This window comes from Talpa europaea (assembly GCF_964194135.1).
Source record: "Talpa europaea genome assembly, chromosome: 14".
Lineage (NCBI taxonomy): Eukaryota > Metazoa > Chordata > Mammalia > Eulipotyphla > Talpidae > Talpa > Talpa europaea.
In genome coordinates, this window is record NC_140082.1 from 48,512,976 (window position 1) to 48,531,053 (window position 18,078).

The window sequence follows — 18,078 nt, forward strand, 5'->3', positions numbered from 1 at the left end:
AAGAACTGGGGTACAGGCTAGAGGTGTGGAGGGTGAGAGGACTGACCAGAGATAGAGCAGGGAACAGAACAGGTGGATTGACTGAAATACGTTGCTGAGGGAAGCAGCGGGTGAGACAGGAGAGGTCTGCTGCGCCATGTGGGTCAGCTCCCTGGCTGGGGATCGTACTCATGCTGCAGTGGCTGTGGATAACTTCATAGTTGCGTCTTAACTATTTTAATGATAATTTCTTTTGCTGTGCAGAAGCTTTTTAGTTGATATAGTCCCACTTGTTTATATTTTTGCTTTTGTTCCTCTTGCTGTTTTAGTTCCCAAAGCCTTTGTAGACTCCCCAAAGACATCACTCAAGCCAATATCATGGAATGTTTTGCCTGTCTTCTTTTATGTATTTTATGGATTCTCGTCTTACACCCAAGTCTTTGATCCATTTTTTAAAATTCATTTTTGTGTCTGGTGTGAGATAATTGTTTAATTTCATTTTTGTTCCACTAGGTGTAAGGTTATACTATTTATTTGAGCTGTTTCTTGCTTCTTGATCTGGGCCTGTATGACTATAAACATACCCTTTTGTAATGCTTTTGCTGTATCTCATAGTTTTCTGGTAGCTCATGTCTTCATTTTCATCTGTTTCCAGGTATTTTAGAAATTTCTTATTTGATGAACCTAAAAGTCACTTAGTAGTATGTTGTGCAAGTCTCCACATATTTAAGGTTTTTCCCACTTTCTTTTGGTGGTTGACTCTTTTGATACCACCAAAAGATTCTTGATATGAGTCAGTCTTTATGACTATATTGACACATGTTTTGTGACTTAACATGTGGTTATCCTCAAGATTGTCCCATGTGCTCTTTTAGATTTGTTAATAGTTTTATTTTCATTCTCCTTTGTTTTGTGTTATTCCTTCCTGATGTATTGAGCCCATAATCATATAGTGTCCATCCCTGTCTCTTGTTACCTTTTTTAGCTGAAGTTTGTCTGATAGAAGTATGGCTCTCCCTGCCTTTTTGGGGGGGGACCCATTTATTTGTAGGATTATTTGTCTATCATTTACTTTTATACTATGTTTACCTTTGTAACTCAGACTGTTCTCCTGAAAACAGTAGAATGTTGGGTTTTGTTTTCTCATCCAACCTCCCATTGTGCTTTTCCTGTTTTCCATTTACAATTAAATGGTAAATGGTGTGTTCCATTCACATTTAAGGTGGTTATTGCTATATGAGGATTGGCTACTGCCATTTTTGTCTTTAGTTCTGTTTCTATTTCCTGGTTCAATTTTTTTTTTTTTAAAGATTTATTTATTTATTTATACAAGCACTGGGTACAGTCAGAAGCGCGGGAGGGTGAGAGAATTCACCAGAGCCAGAGCGGGGAGCAGAGCAGGCAGAAGGACCGAAGTACACTGCTGAGGGGAGCAGCGGGCGGCAGGAGAGGTCTGCGCGCCATGTGGGACCCTCCTCCGGTGGCCGGGGAGCAGCAGGGGATCGAACTGGCCCCAGGGAAGCTTCGGGCAGCTTCTCAACCCAGCACTCAACCACTGCGCCACTGGGGAGGCCCTCCTGGTTCAATTTTTATGGATTTTCTTCTCTTTGATTTATTTATTTATTTTTAAAAGATCTTATTTATTTATTTATATAAGCACTGGGTACAGTCAGAAGCATGGGAGGGTGAGAGAATTCACCAGAGCTAGAGCGGGGAGCAGAACAGGCAGACTGAAGAAGTACACTGCTGAGGGGAGCAGTGGGTGCGGCTGGAGAGATCCGTGTGCCATGTGGGACCCTCACCTGTGGCTGGGGATGGAACCGGCACTGCAGAGGCTGTGGGCAGCTTTGCAGCCCAGCGCTCAACCGCTGAGCCACCAGGGAGGCCCTTCTCTTTGATTTAGATAGAAGATGTTGGTAAGATTTTTATTTCTCCATCATGTCTAAAGGAGAGTCTTGCAAAGTATAGCATTCTTAAATGACAGTTATTAATGTTAAGTATTTTGAATGTCATTTTATTCTCTCCTTGTATTGTTGCTTCATAGAAGTGTGATATATGCTTGTTGGGGGTATCTTTATAGGTTACATGTATATTTTTCCCCCATAGTCCCCTTCAATATTTGTTTTTCTGTCTTGAAATCTTGGTAGTTTCACTACTGTGTCTTGGTGTAGGTGTTATTTTATTTAGATATACAGGTGTTTTTTAGTCTTATGAACTTTTATATTCAGTTTCTTCCCCAAGTTTGGGAATTTTTCTTCTGTTGTTTCTTTGAATAAACTCCATGTTCCCCACCTCTCTCTCCTTCTGGGATACTCCTTATCCTGTGTTGCATAATGGAGTTGGGTAGTTCTTGAAGTGTTTCTTCATTTTTCTCTTTGTATTTTTTTCCTTTCATTTGGGTCCTTTGTGCATTATTACTTTCAAGGTCACTGTTTCAATCCTCCATAATTTTCTGTAGATTTTTAAATCTTATCTATTGAGCATTTGTATTAATTTTCTTACTTAAAGCTTCAATTTCTATTTTTCATTAACTTTACTTCTCAGCTCATTCATTTATTTCGGAAATTTCTGGCCTGTACCCCAGCTCTTGTATGCATAAATAAATAAATCTTTAAAAAAATTAAAAAAAAGAATATCTGTAGTATTCAGAGATTTGAACTACTATGGCTTTTCCAGCAGGTGGTACGTGTGGTTTTGTGATTTCAGAGTTTTTGGTTCTCCCAGTTTCTGTAGATCCAGAGACTTGGTCTTGCAGCTGCTGAGTCAAATGGGTGGGAGAGGGGCCTATAGGTGTCTAGCCATTTGTGTGAATGCTTTGGGGGGACAGTTAGATTGTTTGTGGCACCACTGATAGCCCCTTTACAAGGTTCCAGACCCCACTCTCTATAGTCTGCTCATTGTCAGTGAGCTTCAAGAGGTCAGTAAAAGTGCCAAGAGGCAATGAAAGGGGAGTACAGCCCAGCACACTGTCTTTTCACTAGGTACCTAGCCGGCCAGGAATACCCCAGCTCCTCTGTACATATTTACTCTCAGTCAAGGGTATATGCTTCCACACTTCTTAGCTCTTCCTTCCCGGAGGCCTCCAACTAAGTGATTGCATTCTGGTTGCTATGGCAACTCCTGCCCTAGACCACAGGCTTCAGGCAGTTCTCTCCACACACCTCTTGTTTAATGAATCATGAATCTCTTCTCTGTTCCTTCTGGTGCTGTTTGTGTTGGTCTCTGATGGAGGTGTTTCACTTTCCTCCTAAGCTACAGGACTCTCCTGCTATAATGCCCAAATAGTTAATGTAGATGATCCTTTCAGGTGTGAACCAAGGAACCTGCTCTGATGTTCTAATGCCATCTTTTATATGTAAATAAAAGAATTTGCATTTGTCAGTCCATAGCAAGGTAAAACTTTCCTCCATGAATTTAATACTTCATTTTCTTCTTAAGTGATAGTACTGTACCATATTTCTTGCCTATTTATTGGGATTTTATATGATTGTATAAACTCATAGTCCTCCATTGTGAATCATATTGATTATACAGGGATTTTTGTATATTGCTTTCCCTTTTATGCTGGTTTTGAATTTTCAGCATGCAGAAAATTTTGTAAATCTTCAGAACACTTATAGTCATTCTTGGTACTTGGTATTTACTTTCTTATTCATCTGTATAATTTTTTATATTTGCTAAAATATTTGTAAATAAATTTGCAAAGCAGACATTTTTACATTTGTGGCATAGTTAATAAAGCATTTTTGTAGTTTTAATTACATGTCTAAGGATGACATTTTCTGTATTTCTTTCTTTCTCCCTCTAGGCACCCAACAGGAGGATCCTTTATTCGACCAAACAAAGTAAATTTTGGAGTGGACTTTCTTACTGCAATTAAGAACCGCTATGTGTTAGAAGATGAACCAGAGGAAAATGGAAATAAGCAGATTGCTACAATTGGAAAGAAACCTGTGGAAACTGTTGGTTTTGACTCTGTCATAAAATATCAAAGGTAAGTGTAATTGATAATGCTAGAGCTGACTTCTGCAGTTTCGTCAAGGTTTAGGATTTAATTTAACCTAACTGTATGTTGATACTACAGATTTTCCTCCTTGGTCTATCCTTTTTGTATAAACAACATATTGAAATTAGAAGAATTTGTGGATTGAGCATTTAGGGAAATTTAAATCCTTATTTTAGCACAGAGTTGTTGGGCTTCTAAATTAAATCATTGATTTGTTATTAGTATTTACACCATCAAGTGACTAAAGCTGACATTTTGGTCCTTCTGGATTTCATGGGGACATTTCCATCTAGATGATGTGAGGAGTGGAAACAGAAGCCTAAATTGTGAATTATATGATGGTATTACCTAGTAGCAAGTATTTTTCATCTCTCATTGCACGCTTCTGTCACTTGGGGCGCTTTTTGAAACATGCAGAACCCATCTTTGACCTGAAGTACCCCAAATTATCATCTAGTTATCTGAGGGGGCACTAAATAATACATTTAAAACTGCTGAGCCCAAACATCTTCTGTTCTCTGAAGCTCTCTGTACAATTTGATTCTGTGCTAAGAAGCTCACTGTTCATTCCAATGACCTGGCTCAGAGGGAGTGGAAGCTGATACTCACACAAAAACACAATTGCGAAAGAACCTTCCAGGTTACGCAGATTTAGTGTTGCTAGTGCTGCCGTGTTTGACCCTGACCCAGATGAGGAGTCCTGGGAGTGATGCCTAGTGGTCACATGGAGAGTAGGTTTGCAGCCACTTGGCATAGACCTGCAGTCTTTTACTTTCAGTTTCTAAAGTAAAAGAAAAAAAACTGGCTTCATTCAAAGAAAGGTTATTTCTATCTTTTTGTTTCTGTTATTATAAAGATTTAACATAATGTAAAATTTAAAGTGCACACAGAAACATATTGAAGAATCAATTCATTTCTTGGTACCTCTGTTTTTTGGAATAGATGCCCAGCATTGAAAGAAAACTCAGAATTAAGATATTTTAAAAAACAAACAACAGCTTGGCCTATTTGTTAATTAGAAGGCACTATGCATTCATTGTTGAGAACTTAGAAAATAAAAATTGAGCAAAAGAAAGTCACAGCTAATGCCACCACTGAGAGGTAACTATCATGAATGGTTTTTTGCTGTTTATCCCACTGATTTACTTAAAGAACTATGCTCTTTGTACTGTTAGAGTTGTTTATTTTTCCACTTAAAATGCAAATATTTAAATATCTTTTACTTCAAAAGAGATATTTTTCTTATTAATCTCTTTCCAAGAATACCTAACATAGACTCTGTGAATTTTAATAAATTGCAGACTGATTTTTCTCCGCTAGTTTATGAACAACTGCATAAGTCATGAAATTTTTTTGGTGAGTCATCCTACTACTTGAGTATCATTGTGTTCAGGAATTAGCTAGTGTCTTTCTTGGAATAGAGCCAGTGTTGGAGTCAGTCAGGCTGCTTTCAGATGGCAGCTAAGCCACTGTCTAGCTCTGACACAAGTTAGAGCTAATTAATTACTGTTTCTTAGCTTCAGTTTCTTCGTTTACCGAATCATACCTAGGCCAGTAGAGCTATTGTGAATAGCAGGTGAGATCATTCAGTGAGTCATCTTTGTTAGGAATGTATCTCCCTAATAATATTCAGCTGACTAGCTTTGAGTTTGTACGACCAAGATTTACCATAAAGGAATGGAAAACAACAAGCCTGACGTGTGCTTTCTCTTGGAGATGGCTTTGGCTGTCCAGTGAGCTCTGTGTTGAAACCCTTGTAAACTTCGTACCAAGGTTTCCTCCAGGTTCTGCAACCAACTCCCTGGAGACTGCCAGGGTCTTTTTAATTTCAGAGGGCAGCAGCGACATCTGCTGGACATGGCACAAACTACTAGTTTGAGATAGTCACAGTTTCATGTTCCTACATTTCTTTTTGATTTTTTTTTTAATCCCTGCAAAACTGGGTTTTTGATGATTGCAAGTATCATCAAAACTCATCATGGAACAGGAACTACAAGTGGTGGTGTCCAGTTTGACTTTAGGGCATGGGAAGTTGTGCAGTGCCCCACTGGTACTACATTTACAAGACATAAATTTTCAATTGTTTGGCCCTAACTGCTTATTAAATGAAACTGTGGGATCTTTCTTTTGGCCTAGGCGCACTGTGAAAAGTTACTCATACACAATTGGTGTCAGGAACTGAGAACATTTCGAGTTTCTGCCCTAGAACTTTGCTGCTGTCTTTCCCCTTATTTTTGATGATTATAATATTCTCTGCTTGCATTTCTCCCAGAAGTTGTCAGTTCTATGTTTATTTTTACAAATATACTTATAACTTACATACTTATAACTTACTCTATATCGGGGTATTTTGAAAGCTTCACAAACATGAACTCACTAAATTATTGTAGCAGTTTTTTTTTAAATTGTGGTGAGAGCTACATATCACAAAGGTTACCATTTTAACAATTAATTTGGTGTTTTAAGAGATTTTATTTTTATTTATTTATGCATAGAAGACCTAGGGTGCAGGCCAGAGGCGTGGGTGTTGAGAGGATTCATCAGAGACAGAATGGGGAGCAGAACAGGTAGATCTACAGAGATATACTGCTGAGGGGAGCAGCGGGCGAGACAGGAGTGGTCTGCTCTGCCATATGTGGGTTAGCTCCCTGGCTGGGGATTGAACTCTGCCTCAGAGGCTGGAGATAGCTTGAGAGCACTGAGACTTAACGCCTGCACCACCAGGTAGGCTCCCTTGTAACTTACTTTTAAGTGTGCAGTTCAGTAGTGTTAAAAACCATCACCACTGTTGGTCTCCAGAACCCTTTCCTCCTCCCAAACTGAAACAGTGTACCCATCAAACAACTCTTCATTCTGTCCCCCACACAGTCCTGCACCAACACCCTGCAACCCCATCCCTGCCCACCCCCGCCATCCAACCAGGCCTGGCAACCCTCATTCTATTTTCTGAACGGGCATTTCACTCCTCTGGGTGCCTCATATAAGGGGAATCACATCAGTATTCTCCCTTTGTGACTGGCTTATTTTACTTAACATGATGTCTTCCTGGTACACCCTTGCTGCAGTCAGAATTTCCTTCCTTTTTTAGGCTTAATAATAAGTCATTATGTATGTAGACCACATTTAATTTATCCATTCATCTGCTACTGAACACTTAAGTTGCCTCCACTGTAGGTGGTTGTGAGCAATGTGACTATGATCATGGGTGTGCATCAGAGCATTTTAAAGATGTAGAATCTGGGCCTCACTGGTAGTGCAGGGGTTAAAGACGGTGCTTTCAAGCTATTGCCAGCCACTGCAGCAAGAATTTGATCCCGGCTGGCCAGGGAGCAACCCAAATGGCGCAGCAGACCTCTCCTGCCTTGCCTGCTGCTCCCCTCAGCAGTGTATTTTAGTAGATCTGCCTGTTCTGCTCCCGTTCTCTCTGGTGAATCCTCTCACCTCACTCCCACCGCACCTCTGGCTTACACTCCAGTTCTTGTATGCATAAATAAATCTTAAAAAAAAAAAAGATGTAGAATCTGAGACATAGAAATATTAACTTGCCAAGGTTTAAGGAGGTGGTGGAATTAGGATTTGAATCCAGGCAGTCTGGCGTGAGTTTCTCTGTTCTTAGATACTTTGAGGCATTATAACACATGGGGTCTGCTAATGAATAGAAAACACAGATTTCTACACTTAAAAAGTGGTTATTCTGAGAGTCTCTGGTAAAGCTAAAGATGCACTTGCTCTCTGGGATGTTTCCCTCGAGAGACTTTCACATGTGTGAGCAAGAAATATCCACTAGCTCTTGCTTCAGCGTTGTTTATATGCTAACAGAAGAAAAAATTAATTGTGGCCCACTCAGTGGTAAATATAAGATGTGAACATGAAAGTTGTCGAGTCCATGTGTCAGTACAGTTCTAACTCAGTGCTGCACGGCATACTGATGAGGACAATAAGTTGCAGGATGATATATATATGGTAAAATACAATTTATATGAAGTTCCATAGTATAAAAAAATGCTATAATTTTAAGGGATATGAAAATACACAGTAATGCTATGTAAAAATATTTAAGTAAAAAATATTTAAGATTAAACAAACAAATGCAAGGGCTGTGTTATAGAAAGGGGCATAAAAGGCCTCACTTTTATTTGTAATGTCTTCTCTTCTGGGAGGAGGGTTAATGCCTTATTCTCTTAAGTTGGGTGATTGGTACTGGTGTTTTGTATTTTTGGTACTTTTTTATATGTCTGAAATGCTTTTTAACTTTTTAAGGTACCAATGGATAGCATACATGTTTGTATATACATGTGAACTATGTGTTTTTTTATGCAGTCAACTGAGCAAGTTACGAGAAATTTCTCTGAGGAACTGTGCAGTAAATTGTGCTGGTGACAGAGGAGGAATTGCCAAAGCCTGTCCTAGTATCCTTTTCACTGATAACTTGTTACTGGAATCTGACTTTGGGTTTGATCCAAATACCGCCGCTTGCCTTTCTAATGTCTGTTCGCCCCAACTTTCATCCTCACATCAACTGAGTTTTGCCTGAGGCATTTGCTGCCCAGATAAATCATTTACCTTCTAACCCCATTGCTTTCAGGTGAGGCATAGAGAAGACTTATCTGGAGAGGCTATTTAAAAAGGGACTGATCTGGCTGCCATCTGCCTTCTGCTCATTGCTTTTGGGCTGCTCCCTGCCTTGAGCACAGAGAAAAAGCCCAGCCTGCCAGCTGTCTTGTAGGCAGAGGGAAAACTGTCCAGTGTGAACTGGAGAGCAAAGGAATGGAGAAGGAGCTCTATTACTGTACTGGGGGCCACTGCCCTAGCCCTGGACTGCCTTCTTATGGGTGACAAAAGTAAACCCTCTCCTTTATTAAGGTTCCTGTCTTATACAGCTGAATGCAACTTTGCTACAATATCTCAAAACGGGCTTTTCCAAATTTTGTAATCTCTTCCCTACCTTATTAGTGTTTTCTGCTTCTCTCCCCTTCCATATATTGTTTTTATGCCCACAACTAAAAATATATAAGGGCGGAGTTAAGAACACCTAGTGGCCAGTTCTCTAACTTTAAAGGCTCTTTTCTCAATTCTTTAAGTCTGCCTAATCTCTACTTGATAATTTATGCAAAAGTTAGCAGCTTACAATCTGTTTTCTCTGAGTGACGAGATGACAGATGAGTAGTTCTCTTCAGCAGAATATTTCTAGCAGTACCTATATTGTGGTGACGGAAATTAGGACAGAGTTCCCCAACCAGTGTGCTGATGTGTCAGTCTCAGTCTTGGCTGTCTATTGGGACCTGGGGACTTGAGTATTTCTGCTGGGCCGCTCTGTCCACGAGCAGCCCACTCCTTGGCCCTGGTGTGCTGAACAATCATGTCCACTGTCGGTTAGGCTAGGCAGTGGGGTTCAGGGAGTTGAAGTAGATGTGGAGCAGTTTATTTAAGGTGCAAAATGCCAGAGGTGTCTGGAGCATTCTGTAATCTGCCTGGCCTACTCTTAAATGGTTCCAGAAGGTTGGATCAAGGTTTATTTTCAACATGACCAAAAAGATCTGGTCATTAGGAGCTTTTGGGAATGTAGATGGTTTGGTTAATTTGAGTTGTCGGCGATGTACTAGAGAATAAGCTTGTTGCTTGTTTATTTTGTTCTTTCCCAGCAAAAAATTTTGTTCTTTGCCCCCAAAGACGTGAAGAAATGAGGTTTCAGGAGATAATCAAGTCATGGTTGATATTTGCAGATACAGTGATGAATGACCTGTAGTTACTGATTGAATTCTTGCTCGAAGTTGAAGCATTGCCTTGTATGTTTAATTCAGTCATTCTTTGGGGGTTGATCCCTCATCGAAGCCATTCACTAGGCAGGACACAGGCAGTGGGATGTCAAATTGGAGTGCTCTTCTCAGGAGGAAATGTACCACATCCTGCTTTACCAGCTGACCCTGAACTTGGGGATGAGACTGTCCATGAAATAAGAACTGTGTGGCATTCAGACCTTCTTGGACTGTGTGTGTGTGACTACCATAACTTAGAATTTTTAGAATTGACTTTAGAATGTAGATGGTCTATTGCTCTGTAGAGAGTAGTAGAAATATTTATAATTTTTGCCTACCCGTGAAAAGTATGAATGAAAAAAGAATTACTGGATTTCTTTCTGTCCGAACTAATGGCCTTGAGTTAGCAGGGCTCATGGAAATGAGAGGTGGCGCTCAGCTCAGCAATTGCAGGAGCTCAGCGTCTAGTACATACTAGATATACCTGCGGCTGTGGGGAACTCAGGGAGTAGAAAATGGGGCCTGTGTGCCGGTGACAAAGGAGGAGATGGAGAAAGAGCTCATGTCCATATGAAACCCCACTGCTCCTGTGGTCTCTCTAATAACACTCTGGGAGTGATTGTGCAGGAGTGTGGCCAAGTCAGTGGAGAAGGGGCCTGCGTGGATAGAGAATATTTGTCCTGTCTGATATTCTGGTGGGCCTGTGCTTGTTACTTTTTGCCTTTTTGTTGGATATGACACCACTGTTATGCTGCTTAAGGCAGAAGCTCAGACTGTTGTAGCCAAAAGTCAAGCTTTTCTCTATTTCCACCATTGAACTTTATTGCTGGTAGTGAGACCTGTGAGCTTGAAGTTCATCATCATACGGGAAAATTATTCGGTCGCCAGTATTCTTGACATTATTTTCCAATCACTACTTGTGCTCATTTTTTTTCTAAAGTCCCCTTAAGGCCAGGAGTTGGCAAGCGTCTCTTTAAAGAGCCAGAGAATAAAATATTCTAAGCCTGTGGAGAACTGACACACTTGAAAGATATTATGTAGATCTTTATAGTCCCACCTTATATGTAACCACTGAAAAACCAGTCTTACCCCCAGAAGATGAAGCAGCCTGTGGTTTGTTTGCAATTTCAGATTCTCCCCTCCCCCATTTCCATTTGCCTTCATTCCCTCATCCTGATCTTCCTAACTGGTATCTGCCTAAAATCACTACCTTTTCAACCTGTGGCTCACTGCCACTGTTTTTTTTAAAAAAGCTACTTTCTCTGTTTCATCTATACGTGCAGACTACTTATTGCATGATGGGGTGTAAGAAAATGGGCTTCGGGTTGAAGCAGATGTGGGTTTAAATTTGTACTTGCTAATTTGCACAAGCTTGTTTTTTGTTTCCTTGAAAGAGGAAAATACAGCACCTAGTGCGATGCATGGGGACTTTTGCTTCTCTTTTTCTCGCACTACTTCTCAAGTCTTTTGCACACTGTTGGGAGAATCCCAGACCTCTGTGCCTGTGGCTTCTATGTCCACACACATACCCCCAAGAATGCTTTATCCAGGGTTAACCTCCTGCAGGTGCTGGTACTCTTGCACTGAAGTCTGGGGACCAGGCCACCCCCTTCCACCTTGTCTCTATCTGTTTATTTAATATCTCTGGATAACATAACGGTCATCTCACATTTAACACATTTAGGACTTTAATGTCACTCTCATAGTTCGGTCTCAGTTAGTGGCAGTCACACTGTCACAGGCATCCTTGACTCTGTTTTTTCCTCCCATTTCTCATCTAAATCCTTCAAATCTGACACTTCTCACCTCCTGTAGAGCTTCATTCTGGGTTCAGACTAGATGTTGCAGCAACCTCCTGACTGCTTTTCCTGCTCTTTATTTCCCGGCCATGTTGCTTAACACAGCAGCTTTTAAAGATCTGGGCCCGATCACCCTCCTTGACTCCAAACCACCCAGTAGCTCCCATTTCAGGCAGAGATTAGTAAAACTTTGTGGCACCTGCATGATCTGACCTAGCCTTTTGACCTCATTTCTGGTACTTCCACCCCCTTTGCTCTAGGCACTGAAGCTTGCTGTCCCTTTCACAGGCCAGTGGGTTCTTATCTCAGGGCCTTCCTGGTATCATTGTCTTTGCGTGGATATTCTCCAAGAGGGCAATTTCCCATTTCCTTTTAGTTTTCTGCTCACTTGTCTCCTTAATAGAGAAGATAGTTTTCCATGACCACCATGTATAAGTTACTGTCGCACCCCCTCTTCTGCATGCCTTGCTCTATTACCTGAACCTATGTATGGCTCCACCGCACTGCAAGATGTGCATGCTTATTGATCATCTCCCTCACTGAGACTGTTGTGTTTTCTGGTATACTCCTGTCCCCTAATAATTACATGAAGATCAATGAACTGGATAATTTCCAAATATATTTATTTTAGTGTGCAAGATTCTCCTATAGCTGATCCTGTTCTGTTCAAGTTTCTCGTTCATCTCTCCCCCTGTGGATTTTGCTAAATGCTTTGTCCTTCTATTTATTTATTTATTTGTTTGTTTATTTATTTATACATACACACATACATACATATAAGAACTGGGGTGCAGACCAGAGGTGTGGGGTATGAGAGGACTCACCCAGAGACAGAGTGGGGAGCAGAACAGGTGGATGTACCGAAATACACTGCTGAGGGGAACAGCAGGCGAGACAGGAGAGGTCTGCTGTGCCATGTGGGTTAGCTCCCTGGGCACAGACGGACGGATCTCATGCTGCAGTGACTGGCAGTAGCTTAGGAATGCTGAGACTTTAACCCCTGCGCCACCAGGGAGGCCCAGCTTTGTCCGTCTTGATGGTACTGCCTTTACTCTCCTGCATCATTCAGCTCAGGTGTCTTTTAGTTTTTGTCCCACGGGTTTACCTTTATCTGAATTCCTGTACAGGGGATAGTGGGTGTCATATTAACAGTATTCTCTCTGCCGGAGACCCTTTAATTCCCAAATCTTCTTAAGACTTTGAACATTTGTTCAAGGCAACCCCTATTTCCCTGGAGGTGAAACCAACATTTGGGGGTAGCTGTGGTGCCGAGTGTAGTGGTGCGGCACAGAAGAGAACGCTTGCTGTGAGGCTGCAGCCGCTTAACAGCATCAAGGATAAGACCTGTGGGTACACATTAGGTGCTTAATGAACTGAAATTATCATCCCTGTTTTTTTTCCCCTCATTCTGTCTTTTTGTTGGATAACACTGGAATGATTTACCCTGGCATTTGGTTCTTACTCATTTGATTTAGATGTTTGTCTCAAGTCTGCAGCATATATAATGAATTTTTAGTTTCTGAATGAACAGTGAATGATTTTGAAAGATGAAAGGAATATGTGCTCATGAGGAGTATTTCAAGCAGAATAGAGAGGATAAGGAAAGTTAAAGATTCCATGCTCCAGAATTAAGAGGTAAATACAGTTATGTCTTTCATGGATGTTTCTATATTACTGTTTCTTAACCTGTGCTTTTAGATATTAGAGAGCTAAATTTGTCCAAAAACCTGTTGTCGTCATGGGATGAAGTGATACATATTGCTGATCAGCTCAAACACCTGGAAATTCTTAATCTCAGGTATGAATCCTTGATTGCCTAATTGTCACGTCATATAAAATTCCTGATCTCTCTTGGCTCCCTCGCAGCGTCTCTGTGGGAATGAAGTGGGACAGATGGCTTAGTTCACTTTATCTAAACTTAAGTCAAATTTAACTTACTGTTAATATTTGTTGATTATTAAAGGTTTTCAAATGGTAACATGAGGTGATTCCTTACTAGGGAATGTATTTTATTTTGGATTGGGTGGGGTGGGGTTGGGACACGTTGGCATATTGAGCTGAAAGATCTTCATATTTCTTGTAAGATCTTCATATTTCTGGCCATGACAGATGGACCCTCTTGGGGGAGTGGATGTTTTATTGGGGAGTGGGAGTGGTAATATTAAAATATTATTAATTTTTATTAAAAAGGCATTTATTCTGAAGTATTTAATTTCTTTAGGAATGACTGTCATCATTGCAATATTGTTTAACTCAGTTCTAAAAAGCTCTTTCCACTAATCTATGTGTTTTACAAATGCCAGTTTCCTAGACTGTCTCAAATGCTAGATTAAGTTTAATCTCAGAATGTATCTTTCTAGAGGGCCTCCCCTGGTGGCGCAGCTATAGAGCGCTGGGCTGCGAAGCTGCCTACAGCCTCTGCAGCGCCAGTTTGATCCCCGGCCACCAGCGAGGGTTGCACATGGCACGCAGACCTCTCCTGTTGCGCCTGCTGCTCCCCTCAGCAGTGTATTTCCTCAGTCTGCCTGTTCTGTTCCCCGCTCTGGCTCTGGTGAATTCTCTCACCCTCCTGCGCTTCTCACTGTACCCAGTGCTTGTATAAATAAATAAATAAATCTTTAAAAAAAAATGTATCTTTTCAGAGTTCAGGCAGGCTCCTACTTTCATACTTGACCCAGGTTTCCATATAGTTTATGCATATTTATGTATTATTTGTTTATAAAATGTTTATAATATGATTTAAAGGACTAGGTTTGTACCTCCTCAGATGTGCTGCCATATAACACTCATCACTAGAGCGCCCGTAGTCCCTCACCCCAGGCCTTGGCTGCCTTCCCTCCTTTGTTCCCATCTCCTCCTCCTCAGGTAGCCTCATTTCTGCAGTTATATTTCTTTTTTTAAAAAAATATTTATTTATGCATACAAGAGCTGGGGTACAGGCCAGAGATGTGGGGGGTGGTGGTGAGAGGATTCACCAGAGACAAAGCGGGGAGCAGAACAGGCAGACGGACCAAAATATACTGCTGAGGGGAGCAGCGGGCGAGACAGGTCTGCTTTGCCATGTGGGTTTCTCTCTGGCCGCCCAGGGATCAAACTCTTGCTGCAGAGGCTGCGGATTGCTTCATAGTGTGGTGCTTAACCCCTTGCGCTGCCAGGGAGGCCTGGTATGTCTATTTTTAATATTTTGAAGCACCTCCATGCTGTTTCCATTGTGACTGGACTAGTGCACATTCCCACCAACAGTGTATGAAGGTTCTTTTTTCTCTACATCGGCACCAACATTTGTTGTTTTTAGGATTCTTGTTATGAGCCATTCTTACTGGAATGAGGTGGTATCTCACTGTGGTTTTTTTTTTTTTTTAATTTAATTTTTTTTATTTAATTTTTTTAATAGAGGCATGTTTTATTTATTTGTTTGTTTGTTTGTTTGTACATGCACTGGGTATAGTCAGAAGTGCGGGAGGGTGAGAGAATTCACCAGAGCCAGAGCGGGGAGCAGAGCAGGCAGAAGGACCAAAGTACACTGCTGAGGGGAGCAGCGGGCGGCAGGAGAGGTCTGCGCGCCATGTGGGACCCTCCTCCGGTGGCCGGGGAGCAGCCGGGGATCGAACCGGCACCGCAGAGGCCGTGGGCAGCTTCGCAACCCAGCGCTCAACCGCTGCACCACCGGGGAGACCCTCACTGTGGTTTTGATTTGATTTCATTGATAAGTGATGTTGAACATTTTTTCATGTGCTCTTTGTCCATCTGTGTCTACTTTGGAGAAGTGTCAATTTAGTTCTGTCCATTATTTTAAATTGAATTCTATGAGTTCTTTGTGGATCTTGGATATTAGCCCCATGTTGTGCATATAGTGTGCATATATTTTCTCCCATTCTGTACGGTTTTTTTTTTTTTTTTTGGCTTGTTTTTAATATGGTGATTTGGAAACTACCAACTTATTTTAAGACAGTTCTGCTGTGCCATATGTGAATTAGCTTCCTGGCTGGGGATCAAACTCAGGCCATAGCGCTGATAGCCCTAAAACTTAACCTCTGTAGGTTGTGTTTAAATGAGTTTCTTTTGCTGTGCAGAAGCCTTTCAGTTTAATAAAGTCCCATTTATCTATATTGCTTTTGTTTTCTGCCATTTGAGTTCAGTCCCCAATGACTCATTTTTGCTTATATTTTCTTCTGTAGATTTTATGGTATCTAGTCTTACATTCAAGTCTTTAATCCACTTTGAGTTAATTTTTGTGTGTGCTGTGAGAGAGTGATCTAATTTCACTTTCTACACGTGGCTGTCCAGTTTTCCCAGCATCATTTGTTGAAGAGGATTTCCTTTCTCCAACGTATATTCTTTGTTCCTTTATCATAGATTAACTATCTAAATAAGTGTGGATTTATTTCTGGCCTCTCAATTATCTTCCATTGGTCTGTGTGTATTATTTTTATTCCAATGCCATACTGTTTTGATTACTATAACCTTGTAGGATGGCTTGAAATCTGGGAAATGATTCTCTATTCCTCTTTTTTTTGTCAAAATTGCTTTGGCTATTCAGGGTCTTTTGTGGTTCCACATAAGTTACAGTAATACTTGCTTTATTTCTTTGAAGAATTCCATTAAACTTTGATAGGGATTGCATTGAATCTATATATTACTTAAGATAGACATTTTAATAATGTTAATTCTTCTCATCCATGAACATGGAATATCTATTTCCTTGTGTTGTCTTCTATTTCTTTTGATAATGTCTTATTTATGGTATCGTCTTTAATAAAAATGATTTATTTCAAGTGAGTATTTCTGAGATTAGGTTCTTGAGAGAGAATTGAAAGGGCAGTAACTTATTTTGTGCATCCTAATAGCAAAAGGACTCTGTTTGGAGAAGGAAAATTCTAACCCATGACTATCATTTCAGACTTTTAGAGCAGGACTTAATTTGGCTGCTTTCAAAGTTTGCTTCTGATGAAGCTGGAAGGTTACTTTACAAATGCCTAAGCCATGTTAAACCCAGCTGCATAACCCTGTGAAAACATGTTTGCTTGTCAGATATCAAGAAATGTATGTTGTGTATTAAAAATTAGATAGCCTTGGGCCTCCCCGGTGGCGCAGCGGTTGAGCGCTGAGTTGCGAAGCTGCCCGCAGCCTCTGCAGCACCGGTTCGATCCCTGGCTGCTCCCTGGCCACCGGAGGAGGGTCCCACATGGCGCACAGACCTCTCCTGCCGCCCGCTGCTCCCCTCAGCAGTGTACTTTGGTCCTTCTGCCTGCTCTGCTCCCCGCTCTGGCTCTGGTGAATTCTCTCACCCTCCCGCACTTCTGACTGTACCCAGTGCTTGTATAAACAAAAAACAAACAAACAAATAAAAATCATAAATAAATAAAAATACATGCCTCTTAAAAAAAAATTAAAAAATTAGATAGCCTTGACTCTGTTTGTGTGGGGTTAGTCTACCCAAAAGGGTCAGATAGGCTTTTCTCAGTGTGTGTAGAGTAGGCTTCTTGTCACCTTGACAAGTAGGCTTCTTGGAACTGGAGGCCAATGGAGGCCATCTGAGCCCGAGGAGGTTTTGAGTTGAGAGCAGTGTCCACCCTGAAGGCTAAGGAACTTTTCTCCTTGCTAGAGTCCTTCCCTAACTGAAGAAATTACACCCTAGCCTCTGTTCTTTTCTTAATTGAAGAAGAAATTACCGCTCCCTTTTTATGACCTAGAATATATATTGGGGTGGGGGGGGAAGTATTATCCAAATCCAGCTTTATCAGTAGGTCTTCTAGGAATCTTATCTTTATTCTCAGTAAGGATGAGGCAATCCCCTTCTTGTCTGTCATGTGAAGATTCCTCCAATCCCCCTTTGATGCCTCAGATCTCTAAACACAGAATAAATATCCCCCACCCATTCCATATTCTTAGAATTTACCACCATGTAATTTTCTCCATACGTTATTAGATTTTTCCATTGCTAACCAGTTTTGCTGTTTTGATTGCTCCCCCAGAAAACCCCAGAAGGTGGGGGAATTTCCCCTGCCACCCCCAAAACACATTTTTATATAATTTCATTTTAAGATTGAAACAAGTCAAACTTCTCATATTAAATTCCAAATTGTTGTTTTCAATGACTTCTGGTCGGTCTAGTCAATGGCAGCAAGCTCATTGTATCTTCTTTTTCTACACAGTGAAAATAAATTGCAATTTCCCTCTGGTTCACCACCTCTAACTGGAACATTTTCTACACTGAAGGTTTTAGTCCTTAACCGAACAGGAATAACATGGGCTGAGGTAATCATATTTCTTTGGTTTATTACCCAGTAATAAGCAATTTTAAATTCTTTAATAGGGAGTTTAAGCACAACTGTGGCTTCATTTTAATTATTCTGTTATCCAACTAATAGGATCCTTTAAACTGCCTTACAGAAAGTAGTTACAAAATTACTATATTTAAGTAGAATCCATATTCTGTCTCTCCACTCATTCTGATTTGTTCTGGTGTCTTCTTCCTAGTGGCACTCCACAGTGGTATGTAGTTAATATGTGCTGTGCTTTTAAGATAAGCCCGAGA

The 18,078-nt window shown here is 40.8% G+C and overlaps 1 protein-coding gene across 1 annotated transcript in view; it reads left to right on the forward strand.

Moving 5' to 3' along the window:
* Positions 1-18,078, forward strand: part of TBCE (tubulin folding cofactor E) — a gene marked incomplete at both ends in the record, with an annotated part of 59,773 nt that overhangs the window by 31,747 nt on the left and 9,948 nt on the right. Inside the window, 4 exons of the mRNA XM_084253426.1 lie at positions 3,788-3,973; positions 8,306-8,394; positions 13,239-13,338; positions 17,696-17,798. Coding sequence (XP_084109552.1) covers positions 3,788-3,973; positions 8,306-8,394; positions 13,239-13,338; positions 17,696-17,798 — 478 coding nt within the window. The remainder of the gene's footprint in view (positions 1-3,787; positions 3,974-8,305; positions 8,395-13,238; positions 13,339-17,695; positions 17,799-18,078) is intronic.